Source organism: Lissotriton vulgaris, unplaced genomic scaffold (assembly GCF_964263255.1).
Source record: "Lissotriton vulgaris unplaced genomic scaffold, aLisVul1.2 SCAFFOLD_2522, whole genome shotgun sequence".
Taxonomy (NCBI): Eukaryota; Metazoa; Chordata; class Amphibia; order Caudata; family Salamandridae; genus Lissotriton; species Lissotriton vulgaris.
The window spans coordinates 143,134-158,755 of record NW_028240861.1 but is presented as its reverse complement, the minus strand read 5'-3'; the positions used below and the strand labels follow the sequence as shown (position 1 = coordinate 158,755).

At 46.9% G+C, this 15,622-nt stretch overlaps 1 protein-coding gene across 1 annotated transcript in view; it reads right to left on the bottom strand.

Annotated features, from left to right (window-relative positions):
* LOC147672505 (plakophilin-4-like) overlaps positions 1–15,622 on the bottom strand; it is a gene marked incomplete at its 3' end in the record, with an annotated part of 326,831 nt that overhangs the window by 170,906 nt on the left and 140,303 nt on the right. The window contains exon 5 of the mRNA XM_086947985.1: positions 9,700–9,913. Coding sequence (XP_086804111.1) covers positions 9,700–9,913 — 214 coding nt within the window. The remainder of the gene's footprint in view (positions 1–9,699; positions 9,914–15,622) is intronic.

Here is a 15,622-nt window from a genome sequence, read left to right as displayed (position 1 = left end):
GCAGATAACAAAGGGGGCAGAGGGGCTAAACTGAGCAATTTGGACCACGGTCGACCCATTTGCGAGAATCCAACCCCTGCAACCTCCGGGGGGTTATTCCCAAGGCATAGAGAGAAGACCACCAGCGCATGATCCGTCCAGCATTGGGCAAGGATGTCAATGATCGCCGCTAAGTGGGCCCCTGCGAAAATAAGATCGAGCATATGACCGCCCCTATGAGTCGAGGAGCCAACCAGTTGTTGCAGATGGATGTCGGCCAAAGCTTGGCAGAGTGAAGTAAACGCTCCATCTGAAGGACCCCCCTGCCAGAGATTAAAATCTCCCAGGACGAGCATATTAGAATGAGTGTTAGAAAGATCATACACTAAGTCCAGGAACTCCGGCAGCGAGGAGGCCGAGCCCGGCGGTCTGTAACATAACACGCCAGATACCAGCGTTCTCTCTGGGTTACTGAACGAGAAGCCCATGAGCTCAAAACCCAATACTTCGCTGATTTTAAGCTGGGAAACACCCAACTGTTCGCGGAAGATGATACCAATTCCGCCGCCACGATTCAGTGGGCGCGGAGTGTGAATAATTTTGAATCCCGGGGGACAAGCCAAGCCTAGTTCAACTAGGCAGTCCTCCCGAGTCCAGGTCTCCGTCATGAACAACACATCCAGCCCGGAAGATTCAACCAAATAGGCGATCTCCGTGTGGTGCTTGCAGAGTGAACGCACATTAAGCAAACCACATGTAAGTGGCTGGGGCGGCGAGCGGGACATAATTCCGAGTGTCGAGGGGTCACCCGGAGGTTTCAGAGCGCACAGGTCTGAATGAGAGTAGACCAGAGGGGAAGAGTGCAGGTGGCCAGAGGCAGCGGCCCCTTGCGCGTCCGTTACGCGAACGGGCGCAAACGGGCTTACCTCTGGCGCACCTCCGGCGCGTCTACGGCGCGTCCGCTGCGCGCCGTCGCTGCGCGCCTGTCCAGCCGCCATGTTAAGAAGCCCGACCAAGAGGTCACGTGGGTCCTGGCAGGGCGAGTGGCTCTCCCTCAGCAAAGATGGCGCTCCCACAAGAGAGAGCTTAAAAAATTAAAAGCAGGCTAGCAGTTCTATTTGCAGCGCGAGTGCAGGGATTAAGATCTAACAAGGCAAGGAAGGAGGTGCTATTTATAGTACCTCCACCTCCTATGCGTGGGTCCTGGCAGGGCGAGTGGCTCTCCCTCAGCAAAGATGGCGCTCCCACAAGAGAGAGCTTCCCCCAATCCAAAATGGCGCTCTCCAATCGGCGCGAGGAGTAAACAGTGCCCCCGAGTCCCTTCTACCCCACAAGTGTGGGTGTGCAGTTAGTTAAATGCGGGTAAGTAGCTCCCTCAATTCCCACTAAGCGGAAGAACAGGAGGAAAAAGGATATTTACAGGCTAGCGCACAGCGCTCGGCGCAGAGACACAATCAAGTTTAAAAAATTAAAAGCAGGCTAGCAGTTCTATTTGCAGCGCGAGTGCAGCGCGAGTGCAGGGATTAAGATCTAACAAGGCAAGGAAGGAGGTGCTATTTATAGTACCTCCACCTCCTATGCGTGGGTCCTGGCAGGGCGAGTGGCTCTCCCTCAGCAAAGATGGCGCTCCCACAAGAGAGCTTCCCCCAATCCAAAATGCCGCTCTCCAATCGGCGCGAGGAGTAAACAGTGCCCCCGAGTCCCTTCTACCCCACAAGTGTGGGTGTGCAGTTAGTTAAATGCGGGTAAGTAGCTCCCTCAATTCCCACTAAGCGGAAGAACAGGAGGAAAAAGGATATTTACAGGCTAGCGCACAGCGCTCGGCGCAGAGACACAATCAAGTTAAAAAAATTAAAAGCAGGCTAGCAGTTCTATTTGCAGCGCGAGTGCAGGGATTAAGATCTAACAAGGCAAGGAAGGAGGTGCTATTTATAGTACCTCCACCTCCTATGCGTGGGTCCTGGCAGGGCGAGTGGCTCTCCCTCAGCAAAGATGGCGCTCCCACAAGAGAGAGCTTCCCCCAATCCAAAATGCCGCTCTCCAATCGGCGCGAGGAGTAAACAGTGCCCCCGAGTCCCTTCTACCCCACAAGTGTGGGTGTGCAGTTAGTTAAATGCGGGTAAGTAGCTCCCTCAATTCCCACTAAGCGGAAGAACAGGAGGAAAAAGGATATTTACAGGCTAGCGCACAGCGCTCGGCGCAGAGACACAATCAAGTTAAAAAAATTAAAAGCAGGCTAGCAGTTCTATTTGCAGCGCGAGTGCAGCGCGAGTGCAGGGATTAAGATCTAACAAGGCAAGGAAGGAGGTGCTATTTATAGTACCTCCACCTCCTATGCGTGGGTCCTGGCAGGGCGAGTGGCTCTCCCTCAGCAAAGATGGCGCTCCCACAAGAGAGAGCTTCCCCCAATCCAAAATGGCGCTCTCCAATCGGCGCGAGGAGTAAACAGTGCCCCCGAGTCCCTTCTACCCCACAAGTGTGGGTGTGCAGTTAGTTAAATGCGGGTAAGTAGCTCCCTCAATTCCCACTAAGCGGAAGAACAGGAGGAAAAAGGATATTTACAGGCTAGCGCACAGCGCTCGGCGCAGAGACACAATCAAGTTTAAAAAATTAAAAGCAGGCTAGCAGTTCTATTTGCAGCGCGAGTGCAGCGCGAGTGCAGGGATTAAGATCAGTCCAACATAAATCTTACTCTTTATGAGTAAGATTATGCCAATGGTTCACTAGGGGGGCCGTTTGGACATTTTTCCTTATCCTCGATTTATGCTGTTATATTCAATGGCGTATTTCCTGGTTGGCTTTGCCAATGTACAGCTTTTTGCAAGAACATACAATTCCATAAATCACAAATTTGGATTTGCAATTTGTAAAGTATTCATGTTTCCAGAATATTCCATTATGGGCGAACAATTCGCCTTCAATTGTAGATTCACAACAGATGCACATTCCACACTTGTGGTGCCCTTTGATCGGTGGTAAGCCGGCGAAGTCTCGTACTGTGGCAATTTTTTGTATAGGTAGCGCTGCTCTTACGATCTGATTTGCTATTCCTATTCTGGGAACATTAATACTTTACGAATCGAGGATAAGGAAAAATGTAGAACAAGACCCAAGAGGAGGAGACCTGGAGGCAAAACTGATCAAAAGAGAGGCAACATTAATTATCAAATTCAATACGGCAGTAAATGGATTAAATGAGCATTCAGAAATCTACCACCATTAACCTGTATTCAATGCTCCAACAGCCCAGGTCTCTCATTGATTTTAGTCATAAATACGAACACTCCTTTCTGTAAGTAGACAGAATAAGTACCAATCACAATGACGACACTGTCATTGGACTCCGAAGATGGCACCTTCTCGTTATCAAAGTATTACAAACATCGCACACAACATCACTGAGACATAAGTGGCAGATTTGCGTTTAGAAAATTGTGCTAGAGATCTCAAGTGCACAATTTGGGTCTCCAGAGGGCCTTTTTCATCAATATTAAAGGGACATTATCTATTTGACAACACTGGGTCACTTTATATAATAGTATCTTAACATGAAGACGACAAGAATGCAACACATCATGTCACTAACTATTATGTTAATTTCAAAACTTTTTTCTTGTTTTTGAACCAACTGTGGGCGATTCTAAAATATGGCTTGTTACATGCCATTCTTTGTAAGGCACACTTTGCCAACTTCATAGAAAATGTTCACGGATGTGGTGGACGCATAACGCTCCCCCAATTGCATTAGCTCCAAGCGCTGACTACAATGAATTCTCTGCAAATAGCGTTGGGAAACTCGCGTTCAAGTTTCGCGATGACACGCACTTCCGTTCCCGTGTACTAGAGCGAACATACCCTCAAGAGATGTGTGCAGCACTTCCCTGAGAAACTTGAGGTAAGCGCCATCCAGACAATCGTGATTGCTCAGAAATAGAGACAGCGTCCCTCGAAATTTAAAAAGTAATGAAGCCATCAGTATGGAGCCCACTTCATTTATACTTGGTTTAACGGGCAAACAAGAAGTGGCACTTTAAGTTCATATAAGCCCAGGCTTCAAATACAAAACGGCCTCCCTCAAAATCTAAAAAGTATTCTAGTCATCAGCACGAGACGCTAATTTGCGTATATTTCATCTATATTTGTCCCTTCGGGCAATCAGTAAGTTGAGCTTTAATTGTAAACAAGCCCAGCCTTCAGAAAAATGGTATCCGCCGTTTTAACATAATACGGCGACCCTGCTTAAAACGATACTTGGCTTAAAATGACGGACACCATATCTACACTAAAAGCGTCCCAGTGCGCTGCAGTAAAATTATCTGCCGTGGAGGCATGACAGAGTGCGTTTGATTCAACGAAGATAGCACCATCAGACCATAAGCACCCACTAAACACCCGTCCTTTTAATTCCCGAGACCCGGCTTACTTTGAATAGACAGAAGTTCCCACAGAGGAACACCCAGATTTAAACAGGTACTAAGACGAAGTCATAACTGTTCTTTACCACTGCCATTAAATTGTCAACTTGGATATTGATAGCGACACACTTTGTTTTACAGAATACCATCACACTGGCTTAAACATACAGTACTGGGAAGACGGCCCCCTACTCAGGCGCTTTGCGCCTGCATTTTTTTAAGTAAGCAACAATCGACCTAGTGACTCATAATGCACGATATGATAGATACAAGACGGTGACTGTTACAAGTTTATTCAATTTTTGTTTACAGATAGGATACGAGAGAGGTCCATGTGATTCTGTCGGATTGTTTGAGAAGGTAAGAGGCTTCTAACTGCAGTCCTTGACAGAAATTGGAGTGAACTAACCATAACTTTGATGCAAATAAGATCCTCTCATTTATGTAATTTATAAAGGAAATGTTCTAGGTATTACAGTTTTGATTACATCAAGATGACGTCAGGCGTTACACACTTTTGTAATAAATATAGAATGTTAGCAATCTAGTTGTTCATTAGGATACTGTTGAGAGGGAGAGGCCAGGGGCAGGTAGGAGGGTGCAGAGGCAACAATTTGACCGCACTGGGCAGGCAAGAAGGGCAGTGGCAGCACAGCAGACTATGCAAGGCAGTGAAAAGGTGGGCAGGGGCAACAAACCAACAATACAGGACTGGCAAGAGAGGCTGTGGCAATATAATAGACCATTGTGGGCAGCAGGAAGAGGCAGTGGTAGTACAACTATACATGCCAACAGACCCGATTCAGCCAGAAAACGTCCAATGTTTTTAATCCCAAATGGGCTTTATTTGATCTGTCTCCTGTCTACAATCTTCTCTTTTTCAATGTAAGTCAAAGGGGAAAATCAATACCCCAGTTTTTTTCAAAATCTCCCTCTTACCAAGTTCAAAATGTTAGCAAGTATGGTACTTTGGATCATGGAAAGCAGGAGGAATCGGGGTAGGGACATGGACTCAAATAACAGAGGACAGGAGGGAAATGGAGAGGTGCACCAAAACTGACCCTACAGGGCAGGCATCAGGGTTTGCAGCAGCACAATACACCACACAGGGCATGTGGGACGGGAGTGCAGCACAACAATCCATAGAAAGTGATAGGGAGGGGACAGGACCATGCACATGGACAACAGAGAACAGAGGGGAAAGAGGCGAAGTCGCTAGATGACTGTAATGGACAGACAAGAGAGAAAGCTGCAGCATAACAGACCATAAAGGGCAGGAGGGACGGATCAGGTGAATTACAATGACAGACAAGAGGAAGGGAATAGGGGTCTGCACACGGAAACAGAGGGCTGGGGGCAAGGGAGCAGGCAGGAGCAGCAAGATAACCATGGAGGTAACGCAGGATGGGCACTAGAAGCAAGACACACCATGGAGAGCAACAGTGAGACTATGATGGCATACACACAGACCATGGAGGGAAGGTGGGAGGGGGTCAGGGGCAGCTAGCTGACCACACAGGGAAGGTGGGAGGGGCTGTGGCAGCACATAAGACCATGCATGGCAAGCAGGAGGGTTAGTGGCAGCACAATGGCTATGATGGGCAAGAAGGAGGGTGCAGGGGCATGCACACAAGACCATGGAGGGTAGAAGGGAGGGTCAGGACCTGGGCACAGACAAGAGTTCAGGGGAAGGGGCCTCACAACAGACCACGGGGGCAGGCAGGAGGAACAGTTGCAGCACAACAGACCATGGAGGGCAGAACGGTGTGGCAGTAAAATGGACCATGGAGGACAGGAGAAAGGGGATAGGGTTATAGAATGTGGACAGGCAGGGTGGAGGTGTCAGGGACAGGTTTCAGTCATCTGACAATTTTATTTATTTATTTATAAAGTTTTATATAGCGCAAACTTGATCCCGAAGGATATCAGGGCGCTTTACAATTTGAGGCAATTAAATAACTTCCAGCCCTATTCCCCTATAAACCCACATCCCACTATGGAACAAAAAATGCAAAATGACAACAAAAAAATGCATGTTAGAATTAAAAGGACATATTTTAAAGGCGTTACTCTGTCCCAGTGCAAAAAAACAATTTAAATTCCAGTATTTTTTATTTGTTTTACAGCGCTATTCATCCCAATGTAGGGTGCCAGGTCACTTTACAGCAAACATACACATTAGATTGCCAATAAAACACACAAGTTTGTAAATCATTGTACAGGATGTGTTACATAAGAGAGTGAGGGTTACTGGATGTAGGAGTCACATCATCCTTCAGAGCTCACTCTGCTATACTAGAAGGATCACATTGCAACTGCGTGTAACAAAAGGATCTAGGTGTTCAAAGATGTAACCCACTTACCTATCTACATAAAGTAAAATTTGCGATCAGCATGTTACATGATGTGCTTTGCAGGAGGTTCATTAAGCCTGCATGCTACTTTAAGTCTAAACTAGGACTAGACAAAAACAGATCTTTTTATCAAATGTGTTAACCACCAGGCAGCTAAAGTAATCACATCTACATGAAAATGTGCTGCACATGGAAGTCTACGGCTGGTGGTGTAGGCTGGCAGCATAGTTAGCTTGTCAATCCCTGGGAATGCTAGGCAGGTGGGAGGGGAGTGGCAGCTCAACAGAACACTCAGAGTAGATAGGAGTGGCAGGTACATGGAACATGATGGGCAAAAAGGATGGAGCAGGGGCATGCACACAGACATCTGTGGGCAGGGGGAAGGAGAATAGGGGCAGCAAGGGAAGCACAGAGGCTAAGCAGGAGGTCAATGATGGGGCATAGAATTGGGCAATAGAGGGCAGGAGGAGTGGACTGGTACATCATGCTAAATGGAGGACAGTGGCAGCATATCAGACCATGCATGGCAGGAGGGAGGAGGCTAGTCCATGGATTCAGACAACAGAGGATAGGGAGGAGGTGGATGGGGCAGCAAGCTAACTGTTCAGAGAAGGCGGGAAGGCCAGTGGCAGAACTACGGCCACACAACGCTGTAATAAGGAACCAGGGACATGGACTTGGACAATTAGTTGCTAGGAGGAGGAAAGGCAGGAGCAGCAAGCTTGGGTGGGGGTAACAATGTCAGGCCCTGCTTCCAACCCCCCTCCATCAATTGGGATATGCATCTTACTTTACGTTAAAAAACAACCTAGAAATGTGCTGAAAAAAACAGATTAAAGGGATGTTATAGTTAGACTCAGATTTCACTCATACACAACCAGTGAAATTCAGCAGTTATCGTTACCTGAGCTAACTATAACTTACGCCCCTGCAATGTACTGCTAATGACCTCAGACATTACATCATTCATGACATGGTCAGTTACATCACTCATGACATCTCAAATGAGCTGTGAATGGGATGGAACTTTAATCGCTAGAACTTTATTTAGGGATAGTGTGTGTATATTAACACCCCCTTTTTTTCAACCAATATAATATGCAATGTGCTCAGATTAATATGGCCAATAGCCTTTCATTTTAAAGTAATGTGTAGTCCATTGTTTATGTTGATGTTTGCAATCATAAGTATGTTTATTATGAATAAGTCACGTTGACGAACATACAGGTATGGCGGTCACGGGGCAAGATATGCTGAAATGACATTGTGTGCATATTAACACTTGTTTTCTTTTCTTTATTGTATCAACTCCTGGGCAGGCCAATATGGCTACCAGCTTTTTGGATTAAAGTAATATGTATTCCTTTGTTAATGTTAGCAACTGGAGGCATTTGTACATTTAAATAAGGATGCTACAAAGGCGTCTTGTATCGTTATCAAGGTTCGGACGAGCCGAAACACGTGGATCATGTCCTTTGCAGATTAAATACTTCCAAACTACAACCTGAGTGCCGAATCTTTTCTTGTAAGAGTGAGAGGAGATTAAATACATATATATAAAATCACAGAAAAAAACACAAGTTTCAGGGACATTATAGTTAGAAATTAGCATTTAAAAAATCTCAGAAATTCACTGAAAAAACCACAGGTTTCATGGACGTCATAGTTAGTTGGACATTTCACTCGTACAAAACAAGAGAAATTCGCCCGTAATAGTTAGTTGTGCTAACTATAACTCACGCCCCGCAATGCACTGCTGATGACGTCACATATTACATCACTCATGACATGGTCAGTGACATCACTGATGACATCTCAAATGACATCACTGATGACATCCACATGATCATCTGATGCACCTCCTCACACCCTAAAATACAGACCACCATTCTCGAAACCATAGACATACCAATACTAGTACAGCTACAATATTCTGTGCACTATGCATGCAGACCTCTAATCCGCTAAATAGCATTGATACAGTCTTTTAAATACTCAGATAGTAACTTTGCAGTCTAGGAATGCTTCTGTCTGTCCCAAGCACTTGTCCATTCACCCGTCCGGCACTATGTACGTATCCTATCACTCTGCCAATACCTAAGCACTTATAAATTTAGCATGCACTCTCCTGGCAGCATGAAATTACGCCAGTTATTAGTCATATACTTAAGGAATGGCCTAGCCACTAACCCAAGTACAGGTACAATATTCAGGCAGATCTCCAACAAGCTACATACTATTAATACGCTCTTCTAAATTCCCATTTATTACCTATGCTGTGTTGGAATCCTTCTGTCTGTGCCATGTATTTCTCCAGTCACCCATCCAGCACTATCTACTTATCCTATTAGTCCACCAATTCCTAAGCACTTATAAATTCAACATGTGCTCTCTTTGCAGCACTGAAATTATTCTAGTTACTAGTTATGTACCTAAGGAATGGCCTAGCCAGAAAAACTAGTACAGCTACAATATTCTGTGGACTATGCATGCAGACCTATAAGCTACATTGCATTGATACAGTCTTTTAAATTCTCAGTTAGTACCTATGCAGTCTAGGAATCATTCTGTCTGCCCCATGCAGTTCTCCATTAATCCATCCAGCACTATCTACGTATCCTATCACTTCACCAATACCTAAGCACTTATACATTGAGCATGCACTCTCTTTGCAGCACTGAAATTACTCCAGTTATTCGTCATGTACTTAAAGAATGGCCTAGCCACTAATACAAGTGCAGGTACATTTTGTGCACTATGCATGCAGACCTTTAACCAGCTACATACTATTGATATGCTCTTCTAAATATCCAGTTAGTCCCTATGCAGTGTAGGAATCCTCCTGTCTGTCCCATGCATTTCCCCAATCACCCATTCGGCACTAGCTACTTATCCTATTACTCGAAATTATAAGAAAACATGGAGTTCTGAAACAAGAACTGAACACATACCTGTTACAAGTTCCCTTATTTCAGGATCAATAGTTTTTCTTAACAGTCGTATAAGGGCAGGAATCCCACCAACATTCTTCACTGCAATTTTATTTTCATCTGTAGACTTCCCAAACACAAGGTTTCTTAGTGCTCCGCAAGCGTTCTTCTGAACTTCCAGGACTTTGTTATCCAATAGGTCAACTAGGTGCTTAATTCCACCTAACCTGCACACCTATTAAAATAATACAATAATATAAATTACACTGAACTGATTAAGTAATCTAATATATCTACATGTAAATGTATATTTCATTAGGAAAATAAACAAAAACTGGATTTACATGTTTGTGACTCTCACATTATATAGCACAATTATTTGTAATAATCACTTGCTATCAGAGTCTTAAGCTTCACAGCACATTAAAATAGCGACTAATATCCAAGAACCCACTTTATTCAAATGTAAAGTCAAAATAATAAATTAATCCATCAGCTATGAGGACTGATTTGGTTTCCTTTTCATCCTAATGAAAAACGTGCTATGCAATGGTGGTCGAACAGGGCACGCACTAACCATATGTTTGCATATCTGCTAAGGACTAGGATTTTATAAATATTGCTTTCTTTGAAACACAGTGAACAATTTGTCATGTAATAAAACATACATGATGATTTTATTAAGTATCCAATAGTCAGACACCGTCTAGCAGTCGCAGAGGAGGGGAGAGAACAGGGTGTGTGCGGAGTTTGGACGGACCCAGGGGTTCTGCTGAGGCACTGGTGAAGAAATATACTGGTATGTTTATCATATTGCTGGAGGTACGGTCAGTAGCCCAACTGCTCACCACACTGCTGCATATATATTTTTTTTGTAAACAAACTTTATTCATATTTTCACTCATTTGAGTTAATACATTTTCTTCACATGATATAGTCAGGCATATATTGCTTAACATACATTCAACAATCCTGCATCTAATTCGCAGTCCGCCCAGCCCCAAACTAATTCTCAACGCCCGCTTCTTCATGAGTGTTGTCCGTTCAGTGTAAATGTCTATGCCATTCCACCCTTCAATTCTATCCTGGACGTCAAGTCCATCTTGATCTAGGCTTGTTCATAGTTCAATTCTTCCTCACACCTTATAAAGCAACTAACAAAAAACAACAAACAACATCTCCCCCATCCCTCCTTCCCCCATAGGTCCAACTCCCTCCCCCCGTCAGACATGTCGCTCCCCCCTTATCCCCTATGCCACACAACATGCACTCCTGCCATCCAATTCAAAGCATTGTGTCAGTGATCAAGGTTCCAACTAGGGGTATGCTCTCAGAACAATCGTCTCACCTATCACCTTTCCCACCCACAGCACAGAGGTAATGTTCCAGGACATGAGGAGAAGTCCCCCTTTTCAGAAGGTCAGACATCTTCATCAGTCGGATTCTTGAGAAGGTCCAACATCGCTACCCAGGCCCTGGCCGCTTCCAGCAATTTGTCGTTATTGGTTCTCCGAGCCATTTGTAATCGGAAGATCCCCTCACAATCCACCCACTTTATAAATTCCTGCAACCATTGCGCTGTATTGGGTATAGTAACCGCTTTCCAGTGGCTAGTGATCTCTCTTTTAGCTAGGACTAACACACTGCTGCATATTATATTGCCACACAGCACCAGTAATTGCCATGCAGCACCGCTCACCCCCGGCAATGTCCACGCACCCACCCACCCACCCTCCCCCTCCTCCTCCTCCTCTGCTAATCCAGCAAGCTCCCCAGCTCGACTGCCACCCCTTAGGCAGTTTGCCCGGCTGGTCACCAGCTCAACAACCTACTGGCTCTGCACTGAACCCGCGGGCTCCACACCAAGGCCACAGCCAAGCTATCAATCATTACTTGGCTGCCTTACGCTGCCTGTTACATAGGAGAAATCAGGTGCCCAGGCAACTTCTGTTAATAAGACCAGGCACCAAATAAGGAGCATTAAACAAAAAACACAAAAGAATCCGTAAAGGTAAAAGCAAAAGAAGCACGCCCCACACTTTGAGCGACAAGCAACACCTTTGGCAGTGGCCAAAACCCCTAACTGTCCCAAACTAAGATCTGAAGGGCCTGCACACAAAGAGTAGGAACAGCGGAACTGACACCACATAGTGACTACCAAGCAAGGCTATAACATTTTGAAGAGCCTCAGTCAAGGGCGCCAGCCACAAGATTCAGGGTCCGCCGGATGTGAGCGTTTGTGGGCACGGTGTTAGTGCCGCTGCCTTACGGTGGAGGCTGAATGGTGCGGAGGTGGCTGGACTAGACCTCACCCCCCCCCGATCCCTTCCACCTGCAGCGTTCATCTCAACACTGACAGTCTCCGCCTTAACAGCGGCAATAGCCACACAAGCCAGTGTTGATACTGCATAATGCAATTTGTGTAGATTCAACTAACACTATCAAAATAACGCTGTAGATTCTAGGAGTCAACGATGCAACATCTCTTCTGATCACAATGGCGATCTTCCATTGGCCTAGAACAGAAGGAAGGGCCAAAGGCCTTCGGTCCACTATTCTCAAAACTGCTAAATCTAAGCAAAGTTCTCCATCCACCATGGTTGGCATAGGAGTTTAACCTCTCATCCCAAACACACCCAACATGCTTGCCCTATGGCCCAGACTACAAAAAAAAAGACATAAAAATTCTGTTTCAGAAAAGACAATGGGGCAGTTTTACATCTATCCATTGAAGAGGTCAACGGAGTGTTCCCAACACTACAGCCCCCATTAACTCCTATAACTGCACCATAAGACTAGGGTCTAGCCGTCAATCTGGAAGCAAAGCAAAGAAAAGCAATTTGATGGATAGGCAAACTATGTCCAATTTAACCAATGCAATTTCAAATTATTTCTCTGAGCTGCAACACATTCAATAATATCTCTTCTACCATCACAAAAAAAATAGTCAACACAAACTCTCTCCTACACACCTACAACTGTGTTTGGCGTCAAATCTGGAAACATTGAGGGGGCGTGTCTGACGGCTGATTAAGATGGCCGTTTAGTTTTGGAGCTCCGGGGTTATCTTTGCCCTTCACATCTATCCGCATACATATCCGGCAATTGCAGGGCCCAGACGGCTGGAGCAGACGTCCAAACCTGAGCGGCGGCGCCCGGAAGCACTCCGGTGAAAATCTGTTCTTGCCAGCGGCTGGAATCGCCATTTGAAGAGGAGCGTCCTGAGTGCGGAGGCCAGACCGGGGACTGTTGTGCTGCGGGCCCCCGGCGCGGAGACCACCGTGACGTGCTGCGGTGCGTGGCTGCAATCCGAGCACAAACCCCGCGCTATGGGCACACCTGCTGTTCCCCCTAAAGACCTCCTGCCTCTAGGTCCTCTTCAAGGGCCCTACAATCCGTGGCGCCCCTGCTGCCTGGGGCCGCCCGACTTCGCTCACGGCCGGAGAGGAGCCATTTTGAGAGCCGGGTCTGGCCGCGGCTGCCTTACGCTCCTCGGAATAACGCCACCAAATGCCGCGGAATTGATCGGCGCTGCCCCCCAGCGGCTCCGCCTTACCTTGTGCCCCCACGGCTTCGGCCAGACGACTTGGAGAGGTACGGTGTCATATTCTACTCTCCGTTTTGACCGTTTTGACCGGGGATTGGGTCTGGTGGACTTGCGCCCCCCTCCCCCAAGCTTTGGCGCCAGGGCCTAGATGGGTGCTGACTCGCAGCACTCGGTCCCTTTCATGAACTGACGTTGCTCTGGGACCTATCAAGGAGGGTCTTAGCTGCGCTGGCAGGGGAAGGGGTCCTACTGCCACACTACCATCTCCAGCGTACAATCCCTTAACAACGCCATACCTTTACCGGCATCTGTTTCCTGAAAAAGGGCGCAATGCCAAATCGCCATACTTTTACAGGACGATACGTCCTCCTTTAATTCCCTCCGGCCCACTGGTCACCTTGGAAGCAGCCCAACTGCACCTCCTACTGCGGGTGGTCTTGGGCCACAGGAACTACCCTGATCGATTGAGCCATGGCGGGAAGGGGTCCCAAAAACCAGGCCGCGCAACAAAAATTGGACAAATATGCATATGGTAAGAACTCCCCAACCGCGCCGGAAGGACGCTCCACACAGCATAAGACGCCAGATACAGAGGGAACCTCAAAATCACGCTCAAGGACGTCATGCGAGCTCTTGCAAACGTCCAGACTACTGTTGGCACAATATCCACCGATGTATCCCTATTAGGTGCGGACCTCCACAAAATGGAGGATAGGGTGAAAGAGGTAGAGGTGGTGGCTAAATCGTTGGTAGTGGATACTTCAGAGCTCCAGGTTGCGGTTGCTCACCTTGAAAAAGAGAACAAACTGCTCGCTGACAAGCTCGATGATCAAGAAGGACGTGCAAGACGGAACAACGTCCGAATTATAGGTATTCCAGAGTCGGAAGGCACCCAGGCGATGGACTTATACGTGGAGGTGCTGATTAAATCTAAACGACAACCTAAGGGACTCTCATTTCTTCTCAGTGGAGCATGCCCACAGGGTACCGGGAGGAAGACCCCTTCGACCGGTACTGGCCAGACTCTTCAATTTTAGAGATAGAGAAGCAATTTTACAAGCGGCACGCATTTCACCTCCAATACGCATTTTGAACTCTACTGTTAACTTCTTCCCTGATTACACTGCAGCTGTTTCGAGGCGTCGGCGATGCTTCTTAGACATCAAAAAACTTCTTCGTGAAAAGGAACTACCATATTCAATGCTCTTCCCTGCAAAGCTTAGAGTGGTGGCTGGAGACCGTACCTTGTTCTTCGATACGCCAGAGATGGCTATGGACTGGATCGAGGGGTGGCGTCCGGTGGGCCATGCTGAGCGAGGAAATGGCTCTCGTCGCCGCAGAGAAGAGGAAGAAGATTCGGAGAAACAAGGTCCCAGAAGCCGTGGATCGAGCCAGGTGACACCATTGGAGGAAGAATAGACTGTGCAGATGCACCGGCGTTCCAGGCCACATTGGGTGGCAATATGACCTTTTACCGACTGTGCCGTTCTAGGGTTATGGACTGAGGCAGGCCTTGGAGTCTTAGAAGGGCTGCAGCCTTACGGAACTCATTACCCCCCGATACGCAAGTATTGCAATTTTGGGTGGGTCAAAGCACTCTGCTGAGTTGGGGTGGCGGGCAGTTCTAGGCTTGCTAGGCAGGGAGGCAGGGAGGGAGTTTGGGTAAGGGAACACATGTTTTGTTTTTGGTTAAATGCAATGTTTTTGGGGCAGTACTCTCCTTTCATGATGGATCTCTGTGTAGCATATGTGGCTTTATATACTGGACACACTTTGAAATGACTGATGGCGGAACATGTTTCACAGGAGTCTAAGTCTCCCCATTCAGCCTTAACGGTAATGTCATGGAATGTCCGAGGGTTAGGAGACAAAGTGAAGAGGGGTTTGGTGCTCCAGCATTTAAAGCGTTGTGGCCCCGCAGTGGCGCTCCTACAAGAAACGCACTTAATGGGTTCGGCTGTCAAGGCCCTGGATAGATGGGGGTACCAAATGGTGGCACATGCTGAGTTTTCCACGGGTTCTAGAGGTACGGGGATACTTATCAGAAAGAATTTCCCGCTGATAATACAACAGAAGCGAACTGACAACCAGGGCCACTTCGCAGCACTGACATGTCAATGGGAAGGGCGTTTATTTAATTTGGTCTCTGTCTATATCCCTCCGGCCCTACATGCACAAGCCCACTCTGCCCTCACAACATTCCTATTAGCACTACCAGCTGCAACACTGCTCATAGGGGGAGACTTTAATGATATAATGGATGATACGATGGACAGATTTCCCACTAGATCAGGGATACAGGGTGGACGACGTCTCCTTGGTTTCACGGAAGCTATGGGACTTACAGATAGTTGGCGATACAAACACCCTGACAAGCGGCAGTACACTTTTTACTCC